Source organism: Meles meles, chromosome 20 (genome assembly GCF_922984935.1).
Source record: "Meles meles chromosome 20, mMelMel3.1 paternal haplotype, whole genome shotgun sequence".
Lineage (NCBI taxonomy): Eukaryota > Metazoa > Chordata > Mammalia > Carnivora > Mustelidae > Meles > Meles meles.
This window is the reverse complement of record NC_060085.1, coordinates 18,676,935-18,696,384: the sequence shown is the minus strand read 5'-3', so window position 1 is coordinate 18,696,384 and position 19,450 is coordinate 18,676,935. Positions and strand designations below refer to the sequence as shown.

General features: G+C 41.1%; 1 protein-coding gene across 1 annotated transcript in view; it reads left to right on the top strand.

Annotated features, from left to right (window-relative positions):
- Positions 1 to 19,450, top strand: part of PRKAR2A (protein kinase cAMP-dependent type II regulatory subunit alpha) — a 108,980-nt gene that overhangs the window by 62,524 nt on the left and 27,006 nt on the right. Inside the window, exons 3-6 of the mRNA XM_045991170.1 lie at positions 6,314 to 6,366; positions 9,301 to 9,384; positions 14,154 to 14,260; positions 16,439 to 16,592. Of these exons, the coding sequence (XP_045847126.1) occupies positions 6,314 to 6,366; positions 9,301 to 9,384; positions 14,154 to 14,260; positions 16,439 to 16,592 (398 nt within the window). The remainder of the gene's footprint in view (positions 1 to 6,313; positions 6,367 to 9,300; positions 9,385 to 14,153; positions 14,261 to 16,438; positions 16,593 to 19,450) is intronic.

The following is a 19,450-nucleotide window of genomic DNA, read 5'->3' as shown; positions in this document are numbered from 1 at the left end:
TCTTGATCCTGCATACTCTTTATCCTTCCCCGAGATTCTTCTTTTCAGCAGAGAAACACAGCATTGACTTCCACTTCTTAAAAAAAAAAAACAACTTTTAAAAACCACTCTTCCCTCTCCAGCCACCACCCTCTTTTCCCTCTATATCTTTATAGCAAAGTCCTTGAAGGAGTTGTCCGTATTCGTTGTATCTAGTTTCTCTTCTTCTGTTCTCTCTTGAGTCCAGTCTAATCAGACTTTTGCTCCCACTCCTCACCAAAACTGTCTTTGGGGATTGCTTATTCACATCCTTCAGACCTTCATTTGAAAGACACTTTCTCAGGTCTTGATTAAGACCCAACACACAAAACACACACACGCGCACACGCGCGCACACACACACCCTATCTCCCTCACTTTATTTTCTCCTTACTGTCTCTCTTGTGCTGTCTCCCTCCTAAGTTATTTGTCCTATTACCTAATTCCATATGCAAGAGTGTAAGCTCCAATCAGGCAGAAAAGTTTTGTCCATTTTGTTCATTGATGCATACGGGTAACACTTAGAACAGTGTCAGTAAATGTGGATGGATGGATAGAAGAAAGGAACAAAAGAAGGGATCAGAAATCAGGAGGAGAAATTACTGTGGGCAGAAAAAGAAGTCTAGAGACCCTTCTTTCAGGGAGGTAGAAATTCCCCTGGACTTTGTAAAACATGGTTACCATTTGGCTAGTACCAAGAAGAGTGCATTCTAGGTGAAAGAATGTCTTAAGACTTGAATGGGAGGGGTGCCTGGGTGACTCAGTGGGTTGGGGCCTCTGCCTTCGGCTCAGGTCATGATCCCAGGGTCCTGGGATCGAGCCCCGCATCGGGCTTTCTGCTCGGCAGGGAGCCTGCTTCCTCCTGCTTCCTCCTCTCTCTCTGCCTGCTGCTCCGCCTGCCTCTCTGTCTACTTGTGATCTCTGTCTGTCAAATAAATAAACAAAATCTTTAAAAAAAAAAAAAAGACTCGAATGGGGGTGAACTGGATCTGGCTGTTCTGGCTGGGGGTGAGGAGATGAAGTAAGATTGGAAAGAGAGGTAGGGAATGGTGCTCCTTATGTGATCCAAGGATTTCAGCAATAGCTAGCTGTGTGAGGACATGTGCTGTGTCAGAGACTCCAACAACAACTCAGCATGTCTGACTGATAGTCCGTAACATAAAGCATCATAAAAGAGGTAACAGTTGTTGGGTATCTCCTGTGAGCCCAGCCCTGTGTTTTATTTATTTATTTAAGATTTATTTATTAGGGCGCCTGGGTGGCTCACTTGACTAAGCATCTGCCTTCAGCTCAGGTCATGATCCTAGGATGGGATCAAGCTCCACTTTGGGCTCCCTGCTCAGCGGGGAGTCTGCTTCTCCCTCTCCCTTTGCTCCTCCCCCCATTTGTGCGTATTCGTTCTCTCTCTCAAATGAATAAATACAATCTTTTAATGTATTTATTTGAGGGGGGAGAGGGAAAATTTCAGGCAGACTTCCCAATGAGTGTGGAGCCTGATGAGGGGCTCAATCTCAGGGTCCTGAGCTGAAATCAGGGGTCAGATGCTTAAATGACTGATCCATCCAGGTGCCCCTCAGCCCAGTGTTGTAAATGTCCCCTCCTATTGTTAATCTTCTACATGATTTTAGTTCATTACCCCCTCTTGCCCCTGAAGTGACAGACCTAGGATCTGGGACACAGAAATAGTGAGAGATTGGTGGGTGAGTCCAAGCTCAGACAATAGTGCATGTGTGGCTTCAGAGATGAGCTCTCCCCTCCTTGATGCTGTCTCGTCATTGCAAAGCAATGGAATTGAAAAGCTGTGCCTTCCACGTTTAAGTTCTAGCAGAGCAGTCCTATATCATGTGATAAATTCACTAAATGAAGAGAGTTCATAAATTCTTTAAAGGCACTTTTCTTGAAATAGTCCTAAAGTAGTATTAACTGTCTGAGTTTGAAATGTTAGTCTGATTCTGCTAATTAAAAAATTTCATCCCCAGAAAACACTTTCTTTTATTATATACGTGTTGAAGCTTCAAAGCATTTTAATCAGAAGTTGTGGGGCGTCTGGGTGGCCCAGTTGGTTGAACCACTGCCTTCAGCTCAGGTCATGATCCTGGAGTCCCAGGATCGAGTCCCGCATCAGGCTCCCAGCTCACTGGGAGTCTGCTTCTCCCTCTGACCTTCTCCTCACTCATGCTCTCTCTCACTGTCTCTCTCTCTCAAATAAATAAAATAAAATAAAATAAAATAAGAAGTTGTGTGTTGACATCATGCCACATTTGGGCAGGGAGTGTCTGACTCTGGTGATGACTCTGACGAGTCAGTAGAGTCTGCTGAGACTCTGGGGCTGTGGTGGGCACTCATGGTAGGTGCTCTTCCTTCCCCAGGTTTCCCTGCCTTTTAGGGCGAACATGCTATACTGGACTGAAATACTGATTTTTGTCTTGCTATCCTTTCACAGTATTCAGTATTTTTTCCCACCAGAGCTATCTTCCAGCGAAATATGACCAAACATTACTGAAAATAATTTAGAAACCCAGTGTTATGTACTGAATTGCATCCCCCTCAAATTCCTGTGTGAGGCCTAACCCCAATATGACTGTATTTGGAGAAAGGGCCTTTAAAATAAGGAGGCAGTTAAGGTTAAATGAGGTTATAAGGGTGGAGCCCTAATCTAATAGGACTGGTTTCCTTAAAAGAGGAAGAGACACCGAGAGTCCACCACAGAGACAAAGGGCCGTGTGAGGACACAGTGAGAGGGCAGCTACCCATGAGCCAAGTGAAGAGGCCCCAGGAGAAATAAAAACGTGCCAGTACCTTGGTCTTGCACTTCCATCCTCCAGAACTGTGAAAAAATAGATTTCTGTTCTTTAAGCCATTCAGTTGGAAATATTGTTATGGCAGCCCAGGTTGACTAATACGCACAGGCTGAGTCAACTTGTCATGGGAGCTAGCAGAAGAGCATAGAGCCTCAGGCTGTGACTGGGATCTGTGCTTGTTTCTTTGTAGAAATGAAGGAGTTTTCTCTCACCAGAACAGTTTAATGATTCACATTTCTGGGGGCGCCTGGCTGGCTCAGTCAGTTGTGTGGGCAAGTCGTGATCTCAGGGTTGCGAGTTTGAGCCCCACATTAGGTGTAGAATTACTTAAAAATAAAATCTTTTAAAAAATGATACATTTCTGGATGACAGAAGCATCAATTAAAATTCAGAAGAAATTGTGGATAGTTTCTTGTCACTTTGTGCAGTTTCATGTTGCTGACCAGTGACATCTGCTGGAGAACTGTGGCAAGACAAGTTCCTTGGAACAAGGGATTGTGCTCCTCTTTCAGTCTTCATTTTCATTAGGTTTAAGCATCTCATGCCGTTCAGTGTTGTTCTTGAGGCTTCATAGGGGATCGCACAGAGTCTGGGGCAACAGTCACAGAGAAAGTTAAAGATGGATTTTTACATGAAAGATGAGAAAAGTAATTTGGGATCAAACTAGGAAGAAGTAGGTTGGGTGGAAACAGAGGGAAGAGGCGAACGGAGGTGAATCTGGAGTTCAAAAGAAGAGGGTAAAATTCAAAAGCAGTTTTGAAAAATAAAATAATGATTTTCTACCAATAGAAACATTAATAATAATTTTACTGGAAATAACTATTTTTGTTTAAAGCACAGTGCTGTACGTTAAGACTTAAAAGACTATAACATCTGCTGCTTCAGTTATGTTAATGTCTAAAAACATAAAAATGAGGGGCACCTGGGTGGCTTAGTTGGTTAAGCATCTAACTCTTGATTTTGGCTCAGGTCATGATCTCAGGGTTGTGAGATCAAGCCCCAAGTTGGGCTCTGTGCTCAGTGTGGAATCCGCTTGAGATTCTCCCCACCCCACCCCATGCACCCATGTGTGCTCAGGCACACATACACACGCTCGCTCGCACTCAAATAAAATCTTTTTAAAAGAAAGGCCTTTGAGTCTTTTTTTTAAATAAAAATATGAAAATAAGCTAAGTCACTAAAGTACTTTCCTTCAAAATCAGAGGAAAAGCAAGCCTGGAAAAAGGCTAGCCCAAGACTGTGTCATTATCAGTAAAATCCTGTCAGTCTCAACCCTGCAGGCTTATTATTTTAAATTTTTTAAGTGAAAATTTCCATGCATATGCAGAAGTAGAGAAAGTTAGTATAATAACAGTCTTGTATCCATCTGTTTCCAAAGTGAGGGTTTTAAAATGCATTTTTCTAAGAAGACATTTCTGAAGTAGAATTTGATGTATTCATTAGATAAGAGGCGAACAAAGAAAGTCCTGATGAGTTACAAATTTCTGGTTTAGGAACCTGAGCTGCTAATGACAGCCTTAATCACAAGCACAGAGAACCAAGAGGCTTGTAGTTTAACAGTGTCTGCCGTCAGTGCAGCTTCCTCATTACTTCCTCCTTCCTCAGAGCATGGCGGAGAGAGAGAGTGCAGCAGGAGCGCATGCAGGGGGAGCAGCAGAGGGAGAGGGAGAAGCAGGCTCCCCACTGAGCGGGGAAGGTTTGTGTCTTAATCATTAGGACAGATCTGAGATAAATGTAACTGGCCTCATCTTGCAGAATCAGGAATGACTTGGAGAAAGTTAGTGTGTCATTATCTACATCCTGTTGTCACTTCCCTGGCTCAGCAACCCAAAGCCTGGACCAGCCAGGGACTAGGCATACCTTCCTGCAGAACATCACCTGATGATGTTTTAGGGACTAGAATGGTATTTGGCCTCTTAAATCCCTTCTCCATAATTTTAAAAAGATATTTATTTATTAGAGAGAGAGAGAGCACTAGCAGGTGGAGTGGCAGGCAGAGGGAGAGGGAGAAGCAGATTCCCCGCTGAGTAAGGAGCCTGATTCGGGGCTCCATCCCAGGACCCTGAGATCATGACCTGAGCCAAAGGCAGTTGCTTAGCCAACTGAGCCACCCAGGCACCACCACCCAAATTTTTCTCTGTGTAAGGATGCTGGATCCCTGTTGTATGGGCAGAGTATTGATGGCATTACACTACGGGAGGTATGGCTCCCACTAGAGTACTGTAGGCTAGGCAGGGAAGGGACTCCTGTCTATATGACATACAATATCTCAGATACTCCACGAGTTCAGAGAATCAATAGGAAAGGGAAGCTGGGATGCAGCTAGACCAAAGCTGCATTGAGTAAATGTGTCTAAGAATCGAGGAGTTAAATTGAGAGCAGTAGGTATCAGTTTGTCGCCTAGTTGTTAGCTGTCACATGAATGCATTGAGTGTAGGGTTGAGAACCATTTGCATTCCTTGCCTGCTAACTTCCTGGTTTATCCTTGTCTTGATTCCCTTTGGAAATCTAGATAGGTAAAAAAAAACCCAAACCCAACTTTTATATATATATTCATATTTATATATTTATTTTCCCTTCTTCTTAGCTCTCCTTCTTTCTCATAGAAGTCCTTTCTTATGGAAGTGATGGCATATTACATATATGCTCCACCTTACTATTTTTCCCTAGAACTCAACTATCAGCCCATGGAGATCTTCCTCATTCTTTCTTATAGCGTATTATTCAAATAGTTACTTATATCATATTTTTGGGTAGTTCGGTCATTTCTGATATTTTGCTGTTATAAACAAATGTTCAGTGAATATTTTCTGAACCTTTGGATTGCAACAGAGACAAGTCCTGCACTGCAAGCAGCCAAGCACAAAAAACACAGGCTACCTACAAAGAAAATCAAGTTGATTTTAGATTTACATCATATTGTACCCAGAACAAAGACTGACACATAGTATTCATTTTGTTTAAAATTCATTCTTATTTTTAAGTCTTTCATGTACAAAATGATGTCCAGCAATTTTTCTTTTAATAATTTCATAATTCTTTTCATAATTATTTCATATCCGTGTATTTGGAAGTAATAATTATTTCACAGTTATTTCATAATTTTTTCATAACTATTTCATATCCATATCCATGTATTTATATTGCATACATTACACTTTCTGGTTTTGCACCCCTGAGTAAAAATTCAACAGAGACAACACCTCCTTGCTTGTCCTTGCCACTGCTGTGGGGTTTACTCTATGATATATTTTACCAGCTCTCTCCTATTTGGGACTACCAATCCCTAGAAAGCTGGCATTTTAGCATTTAATAGAATTCCTGGCATGAGTAGGTACTTAATATATTTATTAATTGATGAGAGGGCTTTAAAAATCATTATAGTTTTAGAAAACAGTGAATAACAGGAAACTGTGTTCATTTCCTATTTTTACAGTAAAAATACACATCTGTTTTATTCACTTTTCTCTTTGTGTTTTTCTCTCCAAATTTAGTCTGTGCTGAGACCTATAACCCTGATGAGGAAGAGGAAGATACTGATCCAAGGGTAAGAACTGATGTGAAGGCCTTAGGTAGAATTGTTTTATTCCCCACTCACTCCCCTCCTCCTCTCCATCATGCTGACAATTAAATACAAATTAAAATCTCAACAAGATGCTATTTTTTTAATCTACCAGATTGACAGCTATTAAGAAGAATGAAAACAGCACTGGTTGAGGTTATGGTAAGATGGGTTACCTAGCTCTAGCTCTCAAAGCCTTAAACACAGTCAAGCCAACTGACTCAGCTGTTACCTGAAGGAGAAGTCATCCCTAACACGCAGCTGGAGCCTTCCTGAGGATGTATAAACAGAGATCATCGCAGTGTCGTCATAGTAAAAATGGGAACGATGCCCCCAAATAGGGGATTGCCAGGGGCTAAATTATGGTACACTCAAATCAAGAGAATTTGCAGCCATTTTCTAAAATAAAAAATAATTTAAAAAATTTATCTGGGGTGTCTGGCTGACTCATTTGGAAGAGCAAGTAATACTTAACCTCAGAGTCGTGAGTTTGAGCCCCATGTTGAATATAGAGATTACTTTAAAAAGTAAACTTTAAAAAAATAGATATATATATATACATATATACATATATTTATCCATCTGTCTAGTAGTTATTAGTACAAAGGACTGTTTCTGGAAGGATTATATCCCATATGTTAATAGTGGTTGTGGCAGAACTACGGTTCACTTTTGATCTCCTCTTAAAAACTCAGATTTTTTTAAACTTTTGTACAATTACCAAATTATTTTTATAAAAGTGTATCTGAACCACCATTTTTAAAAGATTGATATTATAAAAGAAGCTTTAATGACCTTTCAAGTATGCCTTAAAATGAGCAGCCCATGAAAGACTTCTGAAGCATTCTAATAATAAAATGCTACCATTGTGTGAATATAATAGATATGTAAATTTAAAAAATTTATTCTGGATATTATAAAATTCTTGATGACTTTTAAAAGTTAAAGCAGTTAAGCAGTTTTTTGGGAGGGGCAGCTGGGTGGCTCAGGAAGTTAACTTAACTCTTGATTTCAGCTCGGGCCATGATCTCAGAGTCATGAGATGGAGCCCTGCATTGGGCTCTGTGCCCAGTGCAGGGTCTGCTTGGGATTCCCTCTCTCCTTCCCCCTCTACCCTCCCCCAACCAAAAAAATGAAAGCAGTTTTTTTCCTAACTTTTTAATATTACAAATTTAAAACACTTAATCCTTTGACATTTGTTATTTCTCATCAGATTAAGAAAAATACTTCTTTTAAGGTATATCTTTTCAGGTATATCTTTTCAGGTAATCTCCGAATTATAATAGCAATACTAAGCACTAATTATTTTTTTTAGTTCAGTGAACTATTCAGAACCAGTACAAATAATGACAGGTTTTGAGCGCCCGCTAAATACCGGGTACTGTTTTACATACTGCATGTATAACTTACGTAATCCTTCTGACAACTCAGTTAGCAGACGGCACCACTTCTACTAAACTGTGGATGTTTGAAGTCCGGCACGCACAGCCGTTGTTTACTTGCCATCTCCACTTAGATTTCAGCAGGCAACTCACGCTGAACGGGAGCTCCTGATGATTTCCCTTTCCATTCTTCTCCACCCACAGTCTTCCCCAGCTTAATTCATGGCAGTTCCATCCTTCCAAGGGCTCAGGTTCAAAACTCGAGGGTCACCCTCAGCATCTCTTATTTTTTTCCTACCTATGTTCAGTTTTCCAGCAAATCCGATGGGCTCGGTCTTCAAAACATATCCAGCATTCTACTGTCTCAGCACCTCCATGGCTACCTCCCCTGCTAGTCCTCCCCACCACCACCTGGCACTGGAATAATCACGGTAGTTTCCCGGCTTCCACTCTTGCTTCCCTCAAGGCTGTTCTTCACTTAGTAGCCAGTATATGAGCCTTTAAAGACATTGGCCACATTTTTCTTATTCCTCAGTCAGAGCTTTCAGATTGCCCCCATGTGACTAGGGAAAACGTGTAGTTCTGTGACGTACAAGCCCTCTGCATCACCCTCACCTAACCCGATGTGGTCTCTTCCTGACCCTTCACCCCATGCTCTGCCTGAGTCACACCCATCTCCTGGTTCTTTCTCAGGCATGCTCTTCACCTGCCACAGGGCCTTGTTTTCACTTACTCTTCCCTCTCCTCGAGGTGCTCTTCCCATGGAGATGTCCACGTGACCCACTCCCTCAGGTCATCCTCATTTCCTTTAGAGCTTTACACAGATGTCACCTTCTCAGTGAGGCCTCATCTGCCCACTCCACACACACACACACACTTTTTTTTTTTAAGATTTTTTATTTATTTGACAGACAGAGATCACAAGTAGGCAGAGAGACAGGCAGAGAGAGAGGAAGGGAAGCAGGCTCTCTGCCGAGCAGAGAGCCCGATGTGGGGCTCGATCCCAGGACCCTAGGATCATGACCTGAGCCAAAGGCAGAGGCTTTAACCCACTGAGCCCCCCAGGTGCCCCCACTTTTTTTTTAATCACCCTTCCCTGCCTTATTTTTCTCCTTGGCCTTGTCACTCTCTAATGTATTTTACAGATTTATTGGATGAGAGCAGGTGTTTTTATCTGTGTGTTCCCCATGTCCCCAGACGTGAAACAGTGCCTGGCACCTAGTAGATGCTTAGTATCTGTTGAGTGAACTGATCAATAGCCCTCTGCTTCACAGATGAGGATGCTGAGGCTCCCGGGGGGTAGCTTACTTGCTGCCAGTCACACGGTCAGTGAGTGGCCCCAGGGTGAGAGCTCTGCCCCCACCCCAGTGCCCCACCATGGTCAGGGCCCTGCTTGGTGTTGTATAGAATTAAAGTTATAGCAAACATGCTCTTAATTTTCCACACTTTTTAGGAGAAAGAAATGTACTGATCTGTAAGTAAAGTCGAATTTTAAAATGGAATAAAAATACTTCCCTGGTTTCATTTGGCTTGACAGGTGATTCATCCTAAAACTGATCAACAGAGATGCAGACTTCAGGAGGCTTGCAAAGATATTCTCCTTTTCAAAAATCTTGATCAGGTAACATTGGTTTGTTTTTTTAATAAATTTTTTAAAGATTTTATTTATTTGAGAGAGAGACAGTGAGAGAGAGCATGAGAGGGGAGAAAGTCAGAGGGAGAAGCAGACTCTCCAAGGAGCAGGGAGCCGGATGCGGGCCTCGATCCCAGGACCCTGGGATCACGACCCGAGCCGAAGGCAGTCGCTTAACCAACTGAGCCACCCAGGCGCCCCAGTAACATTGGTTTTTAAGAATATTTTTGTCTTTCAGCTTTTCTCCTATTTGTCATTCAAACAGTTTTTTTCATCTTAGCCTCAACCGTATGAGGCATAAAACTTTAGAATCATCCTACTTACAGATATTTGCATTGTGTTGACAGTCATAACTCATAATGAGCTTTTCAGATGACTTGTAGTATTTCTCTGAACTGCTTTGGTACTTCCTCCGAGAATATACCACTTGAGGACCATGCAGTTTGGTCATGTTAAAAGGAAATGTTCACATTCGCATGACCCTGGCTTAGCTTGGAGGGTCTGAATTTATGCTGCAGAGTAATTTCTCCAAAGGTGCTGGTTATGGAGTTCTCTTCTCTGGTCACAGTTAACCCACTGGCGGTGTGTGACTTCTCAGGCCTTAGATGCGGGACATGTCTTGTGATTACTTCTCAACAAAGACCTCAGACATGGGGAGTGGTGTGTGGCTGCAGGGCTCTGGTATAGGATCTGTGCTTGGGCCTGTTCACCCTCCTTTGGGTGGAGATAGAGAGCAGGGGTTACCTCACAAGCACAGAGAATCTTCAGATTTCATTACTTCTCTACTTTGAGAGCACACGCTGAAGCTGGATGAGTGGATGAGGTACGGGGGCCTCCTGGAGAATTCTAGAATGTGTAGAGACAAGAAGGATGGGGTTAACATTCTTCTCCTACCCAACTCCTGCAAAGAAGTCTTTTAATGACATCCTCACAACCATCCCTGATATCTGTAAATCAGTCTGTTTGGTAGCTGTGTGGTTATAAGAATAGCCAGAACTTTAGTCAGTTTTGTTAGTCTCAGGTGAATAAATAAAGGACCATGACCTCAAGGAAAGGCTGGTTTTGAGAAATACTGGTCTGTGTCTCCTGTTTTCCCTAGAAGATCCGTCTGTATCAGTGTAAAGAAAATTTGCTTTTACCTACTGAACAAAAACCCCTTGTAAATTTTATATCATCAGATGTTCTAAGGGAAGTTGCCGTGTCAATCTAATATACAGTTTTCTTAGTGTTGAAGAAAACCATTTTACCATTTTATTCGTAACTAAAATGTCAGATGTAATGATTTTTTTCTAACATTTTTGTCATGAAAATACTCAAATACAATAAAGTTGGAAGACTTCTGCAGAACACACATTTCTGCACTGCCTTGGTTCTACAATTAACATTTTACTGCGCTTATTATATTATATACCATCTACCCATCTTTCAGCAAAGAGGTCAGTAAACTTTTTCTTAAAGAACAAAGAATGTCTGTCACAACTACTCAAGTCTGTTATTGCAGCAGGAAGGCAGCCACAGACAGTACGTAAATGAAAGGGTGTGGCTGATAAAACATTATTTACAACAAAAGGCAGCTGTTTGCTGGCCTCTGCCTTAACCCATCTTACTTTTTTGGTTTCATTTCAGAGTAAGTTGCAGATATCATTATACCTTCCTTTAAGAACTTTGGCATGCATATCATGGAACTAGAGTTCAGTATTTGTTTACAGTCTTTTGATACAAAGTTTGTATACAGGGAAATGCCTGAGTTTTAAGTGCGTCCACTGAGGTTTGAGAAAGGTAGGCACTTCGGTAATCTGAACTCCCCAACAGGTTATGGAACATTGCCACCACCCCCAAAAATTCCTTCATGCCCCCTTGTGAACAGTTCTGGCCCCCCTCCTCTCAGAGGCAACTACTATTTTGATTTATTCTATAATAAATTAATTTTGGCTCTCCTAGGATTTCATAAATGGAATTATACAATAGGCACTCTTTTGTGTGAGACTTCTTTCACTCAGCATAGTTTTTGAGGTTCATCCCTGTTGCATGTATCAGTAGTTCATTCCGTTTCCTTTTTATTTTATTTTCCGTTTCATTTTGAATTTGTTTTAGACTGACAAGAAAGCTGCAGAAATAGTACAGATTTCCCATATACCCTTCATCCAGCTTCCCCTGGTATTAACATGTTAACATAACCATAGAACAATGAGCAAAACCAGGAAATTAACACTGTTAGAATACTATTAGTTAAACTGCAAACCTTACTGAGATTTCACCAGTTTTCTCACTTACGGTTTCCTTTTTTTCTGATTTAAGGATCCAATCCAGAACTCCACATTGCATTTAGTTCTTATTTCTCTTCATTTTGTCATGGTTTTCAGTCCTTTCTGGTCTTTTGTAATCTTGACACTTTGAAGAGTACTGCTTCATTATTTTATAAAAAGTACCTCAATTTGGATTTGTCTGATGGACTGGACTATGGACATACATTCTTGGCTTGACTTGCTACAGAAATTACATTGTCTCTTTCTGAGGGCATCATATCAAGGGGCCCGTGATGTCAGTAGGCCTTATTGCTGGTGATGTTACTTCATTCATTTTTGTTGCTGAGTATTGTGCCATTATATGAAAATACTAGTTTGCTTATCCATTTTTTTTTTTTTCCTGTTGATGGATACCAGGCCGACCTATTTCTTGTTTTTAGCTCTTAGGAATAATGCTGTGGACATTTTGTACAAGTCTTTTTGTGAACTTTTTTTCCCCATTGCTCTTCAGTAAAATAGCCGAGGGCAAAATTGCTGAGTCATAGCGTAGGTATATGTTTGAGTTTATAAAAATCTGCCAGATCTTTTTCAAAGCGTTTGTGCCATTTTGCATTCCTTCAACAATATATGATTCCCAGTTGCTCCATCATTTGATAGTGTCTGTCTTTTCAAATTTTAACCATTCTGGTGAGTGTATTTGTTTTGTTTTGTTTTGTTTTAAATTTATTTACATCTACATTGGGTGTAAAGCTTACTTAAAAAAAACAGAAATAAAAATATATAAATAAAATAAAAATTTATTGCCCAAATTTCTGGTTTTAAATTTTTAAATTTACACAAAAGTCAAAAGAATAATACCATGAACACTCGTGTACCCTTACCTAACAACTGACCAGTTGTTAACATTTTGTCACATTTATTTTCTCTCGTGTGTGTATGTCCACACATGTAAGTACATATGAACTGCTTTTTTTCTTTTGTTCTGAGCCATTTATGAATATGTTTAAGACTTCTTGACTCTTAGCCACTAAACACCTTATGATGTATTTTCTAAGAACGAGGTGATTCTCCTACATTAGCACAAGACCATTAGTAACAGTGATGCAGTAGTGTTATCTAACACCCATTCCATATTCAGATTTTCCCAGTTCTCTACAGCTTTTTTGTTTTGTTTTTCAGTCCCGAATCACATGTTGCCTTTGGTTGTCATGGTGTCATTTTAGTCATCTCCAGCCTAGAATCCTCCCCTTACACCTCACTCTATATCTTGCGACACTGATGTTTTTGAAGAGTCCAGACCAAAAGAAGAGTTCCTCAGAACGAGAGGCTGCCAGTGAACAGCCCACAGGCCAGTTACAGCTAGCGTGTGTTTGGTCTGTATTGTACATGAAAATTTGAATTGTTACCTGTATTTGAACATGAGATTTCTGGCAACACTGGGCTCACATTCCATGTGAGTTTGGAATGCACGTGACTGTCACTTCCTTCTTAGTATTTCTCATCTTGGACAGCATTCAACACACATGGAACTATGGAACTCGAGATACCTTTAGTGACACTCAGTTATTTTAGGTAGCACCGTCACACTGACAGACACTAAATCACATGGAATTATGCAGCAGTAAAGTTTTTTCTTGCCACATCTGCAGTCCACATTCTTCCAGGCAGAAAGTCGTTCTTTGAGCTGAAGCTGGTATTCATTAGTACCCCCTGACAGTCACTGCTCTCCCTCCCCGACAGGATGCTGGCCCTAGACTGAGACCACTGTTTTGTTAAAATTTAATAGCATTGTTTTGTTTTCACTGTACTTACCAGTACAGTTAGTTACCTTCCTGTTAGAGCAGGTAATGATAAGTAAGTAATTGTATGTGTTGTATATACATGTTTGAAGCAGTAGTAGCTGTCCATTGATGTCAGTTTTTGAGTCCCCTTGTGTGATACTTCCTTAGATTTTTCTTTTTTAGTCATAAAAATTAATGAGCTAGAAACTATTAAACGCTTTTTATAGTATGAATTAATGGAGGCTCAGAGAGGTTCAGTGATGGGCATGGCTAGTCAGAGCAGTTGTGCCTCTCTGTGAGCTAACTTCTAAGTCCGTCCCTGCCCTTTAGATTTGATGATCCTGTTAAGATCAACACCTGTAGGAAGGTGACATCACATGGCTTTACAGATGACACAGTGGAGCCATCAAGGCACCTGACAGTCGTGTGGGTGCGACTGGGAGGAGGCACATCATGACTTAGATGCCTATTTTTGCATAGATTATGGAATGTTGTTTAAAGCACTACTGCCTCAAAAAAAACTCAGCAACTATGCTGTGTTCATGGGGGTACAAAGCTGAATGGCCGGAGGAAAACGTTTGTTTCCAGCAGCTTTAGGGATTTTGCTTGAATATGGAGAACAGTCTGATATATGTACTTCCACTATGTAGTCGCAGACAGAGATAAGCATAGTCATTTTTGCCCCAGCAAATGTCAAAACCATCTTCTCTCTTCGTGTGTATACCTACAGGAACAACTGTCTCAAGTCCTTGATGCCATGTTTGAAAGGACAGTCAAAGCTGATGAGCATGTCATCGACCAAGGAGATGATGGAGATAACTTCTATGTCATAGAACGGTAGGAGATGGAGCTTTGCAGATGTGTGGCTGCCCTTAATGAGATTCATAATGCAGGGCATGTACCTCACCCTGTGCTTTGTTCAGCCCGGAGAGGGCTTAGGACCAGGTGTGTAAGCTTCTTAAAGCTTGTCCCTCTCCTCACTCATATGTGAAATTTAATAAACAGAGGATCATAGGGGAAGAAAGGAAAAAATAAGACAAAATCAGAGAGGGAGATAAAACATTAGAGACTCTTAATCACAGGAATCGAACTGAAGGTTGCTGGAAGGAAAGGGGGCTGGGGGTGTGGGGTAACTGGGTGATGTACATTAAGGGAGGGCATGTGATATAATGAGCATTGGGTATTATATAAAACTGATGAATCACTGACCTCTATCTCTGAAACCATAATACATTATATGTTAATTAATTGAATTTAAATAAAAGTAAGTTTTAAAAAGGGGGAAAAGGAGTTGGGTGCTTAACTGAGCCACCCAGGCTCCCCAAGAACTTCTCTTAACAAAAAGATTTCAAGAAGGGGGGGGAAAAAAGCGCTTGTCCCTCTCTGTCCACAGCCTGCCCCTCCATCTAGTGCCGTCCTGAGACCTCAGTACAACCCATATCTGGGTTGCCATTATCAATATTAAAGAGTCTCCTTGGGGTGCCTGGGTGGCTCAGTTGGTTAAGCAGCTGCCTTCGGCTCAGGTCATGATTCCAGAGTCCTGGGATCAAGTCCCGCATGGGGCTCCCAGCTCCACGGGGAGTCTGCTTCTCCTCGGACCCTCTCCTCTCTCATGCTCTCTCTCACTCTCTCTCTCTCAAATAAATAAATAAAATCTTAAAAAAAAAAGAAGAAGAAGAAGAGTCTCCTTTACAATTAGGCAAGATGTGCTTCATAATTATTTGCCAGTGTTCAGGAAGCCATTTTGCTATATTGTCATTTGGATCTTTCAAGTCCCAGCCTAATTTTACACATGAATACACTGCCTTAGCTCTGTTCCAGGTATAAGCCATGTTGGGAGACATGAAATATGTGGGTTTGACCTGCTGGCCTTAGTGTATCGTAAGTTCTTGAGTTGTTACTGTTGTCTTGGGGGCTCCTTCTGACCTCCTCTCAGACCTGAAAGGAACCACCCTCACCAGATTACCTCCTATAGAATGCCTAGAAATGGCATCACTGGTAAAGGGTCTCTTTGAGGAATTTTTTTTTTAAGATTTTATTTATTTATTTGACAGACAGATCACAAGTAGGCGGGGCGGGGGAGGGAAGCAGGCTCCCTGCTGAGCAGAGAGCCCAGATGCAGGGCTCCATCCCAGGATCCTGGGATTATGACCTGAGCCGAAAGGCAGAAGCTTTAACCCACTAAGCCACCCAGGCACCCCGAGGAATTTGTTATATATTGTTAATTATCTTGCAGAAACATTGATGTATTTAAGTTTGCCTCAGTGGTTATTGAGAGTGCTTGTTTCTCTAAATGTTTTTCAGTTCTGAATATTGTTCTTTAGCAGTCATTACCAGTCAATAGGTAGAATATTGTACCTTTTGGTTTCTTTATTTTATCTGTTCTCTATCCTAGTTTTCAACAAACTACAAAAGAAGACCCATACAGTCATTTGAATCCCTTCAGGAAAAACATTTGACAAAACTAAACACTTTTTCAATGTAAAAACTCTCAAACTAGGAGTAGATGTGGGTTTTCACCAATCAGATTAAAGGAGTTTTTTTTAAAAAACCTATGACTAACATCATAGTTAATGGTGAAAGAGCGACCGTTTTCCCCTTCAAATCAAGAACAAGACAGGGATATCTGTTCTCATTACTTCTATTCAGTATTGTACTGTAGGTCCTGGCCAGTGCAATAATGCAGTGAAAAAAGGAGAAGAAAAAGGAGGCAGGAAGAGGGAGGGCATATAGATTGCAAAAGAAAAACTGAGATTATCTTTGTTTGCTGATGGCATAATCCTCCCTAGAAAATCCCAAGCTACAAAAAAGCTGTTAGAACTGATACGTGAGTTTAGCAAGGTCACAGAATGCAAAGTCAAAATGCAAAATCTCTTATATTTCTCTATACCAGCAAAAATCTTTTGGAGGTTGCCTGTTTTATATCATATGTACCTTCTATTTCTGAACCACCTGCCAGGTCTAAAATTTGTTATTGGAAATAATAAATGAAGTTATTTCTTGTTACACTTCCAGGGGAACCTATGATATTTTAGTAACAAAAGATAATCAAACTCGCTCTGTCGGTCAGTATGACAACCGTGGCAGTTTTGGAGAACTTGCTCTGATGTACAACACCCCGAGAGCTGCTACTATTGTCGCCACTTCGGAAGGCTCCCTGTGGGGACTGGTGAGTTTGAGAAAAGATTCCCTTTGTGTGGCATGGTATTAATTCCCCTTACTTCGGGGTTTTCTGTCCTTGGGTTGTTGGTTCCCTTTATATAGCCAGTTCTCTGAAGGACATTATGAAACATCCTGTACCAGTGTGTTTTTCCATTTCTCTAAAATGATGTGTCAACAAACTGTTTACTCCAAATTACAGGGAAAAGACTGGGCCTTATGACCTTGTAGTCATGTTGGTTCTTATTATGCTTTCTGTTTATGTTTGTATCAGACAGGTAGAGACAAAGGGGATAATTCTCTATACAAGAGGCGGCCTAGAAAAATAATCATCATGGAAAGCTATGCAAACAGTGTTTGCCATCTCTAGCTGTCCCAGGACTAACTTTACTCTTTGGCCAGCCATACACTTGTGCATTGGTCCATGCCAATATCCAATAGGTTTAGATGACTAGAAAGGCTGATGGCCATATTCCGGGAAAGAGAACTTTCCTAGAGTGCCTATGGCACAGCACTGCTGTGATCTCTTTCCTCTGTTACCTGTGGTCCACCTTGCTTCATTTTGCATCAAGCTTTCAGAATCTATAACTGTTGTGCTCGCTTCGGAAGCACATATACAGAATCTATAACTGTCTCCCTTCTAAAAGAAAATAATTATCCTCTTGTACAAATTCCAAATTTCACTTTTAAGATACTAACATCTGTGATAATTTGTTTCCATTTACTTCACAAGCAGAATTAAATGTATACCATAGCATTATCAGTATAGTTCCTCAAATGAAATCATACTTTAAAAATATAATAGAGGACTTTCTTGTGGTATATTGATGTAGAACTAAGAATGTCTTGCGAAATGAGTGATAGAATAGCTTTAGAATAGATCACGCACTTAGGCTAGTGATTGAAAAACTGAATGATGGAGCACCTGGGTGGCTCAGTTGGTTGAGCATCCAGCTCTTGATTTTGGCTCAGGTCACGATCTCAGAGCTGTGAGGTCAGGCTCCACATCTTGCTTAAGATTCTCTCTTTCCCTTTCCTCTGCCCTCCCAGCCCTCCACTTGCATGTTCACTCGCTTTCCATCTCTCTCTCAGTCTCTCAAAAAAAGAAAAAAAAAAAAAAACTCAAGGATAGATCATAGATCAATAAGTAATGGGGGGAAATAAACCCGGTTTTAAAATGTATTGATGGCAGGGCACCTGACTGGCTCAGTCAGTAGAGCATGTGACTCTTGATCTCAAGGTTTTAAGTTTGAGCTCCACCTTGGGCATGGAGCCAACTAAAAAAAAAATGTGTTGATGACAACTCCTGGTCCAGGTCAAGATGTAGTTGCTTTAATCCACTGAGCCACCCAGGAGCCCCTAGTTTTCTCTTTTAAAACTAAAAAACTCGGGGCTCCTGGGTGGCTCAGTGGATTGGGCCACTGCCTTCGGCTCAGGTCATGATCTCGGGGTCCTGGGATCGAGCCCCACGTCGGGCTCTCTGCTCCGCGGGGAGCCTGCTTCCTCCTCTCTCTCTGCCTGCCTCTCTGCCTAGTTGTGATTTCTCTCTGTCAAATAAATAAAATATTAAAAAAAAAAAACTAAAAAACTCCAGGTATCATACAACAAACAAACTTAGGAAGAGCCTGGAAGATGGACAGGAAAAGGTGGAGTGGCTAGGGATCTTGGTGACTTAAAGGGAGTGAGACCCAGATGGTGTTCTGGAAAAGCCTGCAACCTAGATCCACCAAGCAATTACAAACAAAAACAAATCCAAGAAAACCCTGACCCCTTTAGCTAAAGGACCAGGAAAAGGGAAGCCTAGGAAAACAGATTATATCACCCTATTCCAGCCAAATACCAAAAGAAAAACTGCTTCTTCCTCCCCACAGTGTCACTGGGGCTAGCAGCAAGCTGAATTTACGGCCTCACCCCGCAGCAAAGAGACAAAATGAGATGCTATGTAGTGTCACTAGTTGGCACTCCACTTTCCCTGCCAGGGTTGTGTTGGTGGGGTCCAGAGGGGAGGTGAACATTCACTACCACATGTTCATGCACACTATACCTAAGAGAGTGCCTGCAAAAGAAGATTAAATTGGATACAAAATTTCACAACATTATAACCCAAACCACTTGTTGGGGCGCCTGGGTGGCTCAGTCGGTTAAGGGCTGCCTTTAGCTTAGGTCATCATCCCGGGGCCCTGGGATCGAGCCCCCCTTATCAGGCTTCCTGCTCAGTGGGAGCCTACTTCTCCTTCTCCTTCTCCTGCCCTCCCTTCCTTCATGCTCTCTTGCTTGTTCTCTCTCAAGTAAATAATATCTTTTAAAAAAGAAAGAAAGAAAATCACTTGTTATACTGAGAACAAGGAAATTCTCAACCTGAGTGAGAAAAGACCATCAACAGATGCCAATACCGAGATGACACACATATTACAATTAACTGACAAGGGTTTAAAACAATTACCATATACCCAATAACATAAGCCATCAACAAGCAATTATGGACACACTTGAAAAAAAAATGAAGAAAGAATAGAAGTTCTCAATGAAGAAATAGAATAAAGGAGATCCAATTGGGAAATTTTAGAACTAGAAAATATAATAACCAAAATAAAAACTCACTGAATGGGCTCAATAGCAGAATGACTGTGAGAGAGGGAAAAAAAAAAAAAAATCTGTGAACTTGAAGGTAAAACAATAGAAATTACCCAGTCTGGACAACAGAAAGAAAACAGACTGAAGTGAAGTGAACAGAGTGTGTGGGATAATAACAAAAGATATAATATTTCATATCAGTAGACTTCCAGAAGAAGAGGAGAAAGAGTATAGAACTAAAAAATTCTTCAAAGAAATACTAGTTGAAAACTTCCCAGTTTTGGTGAAAGATAA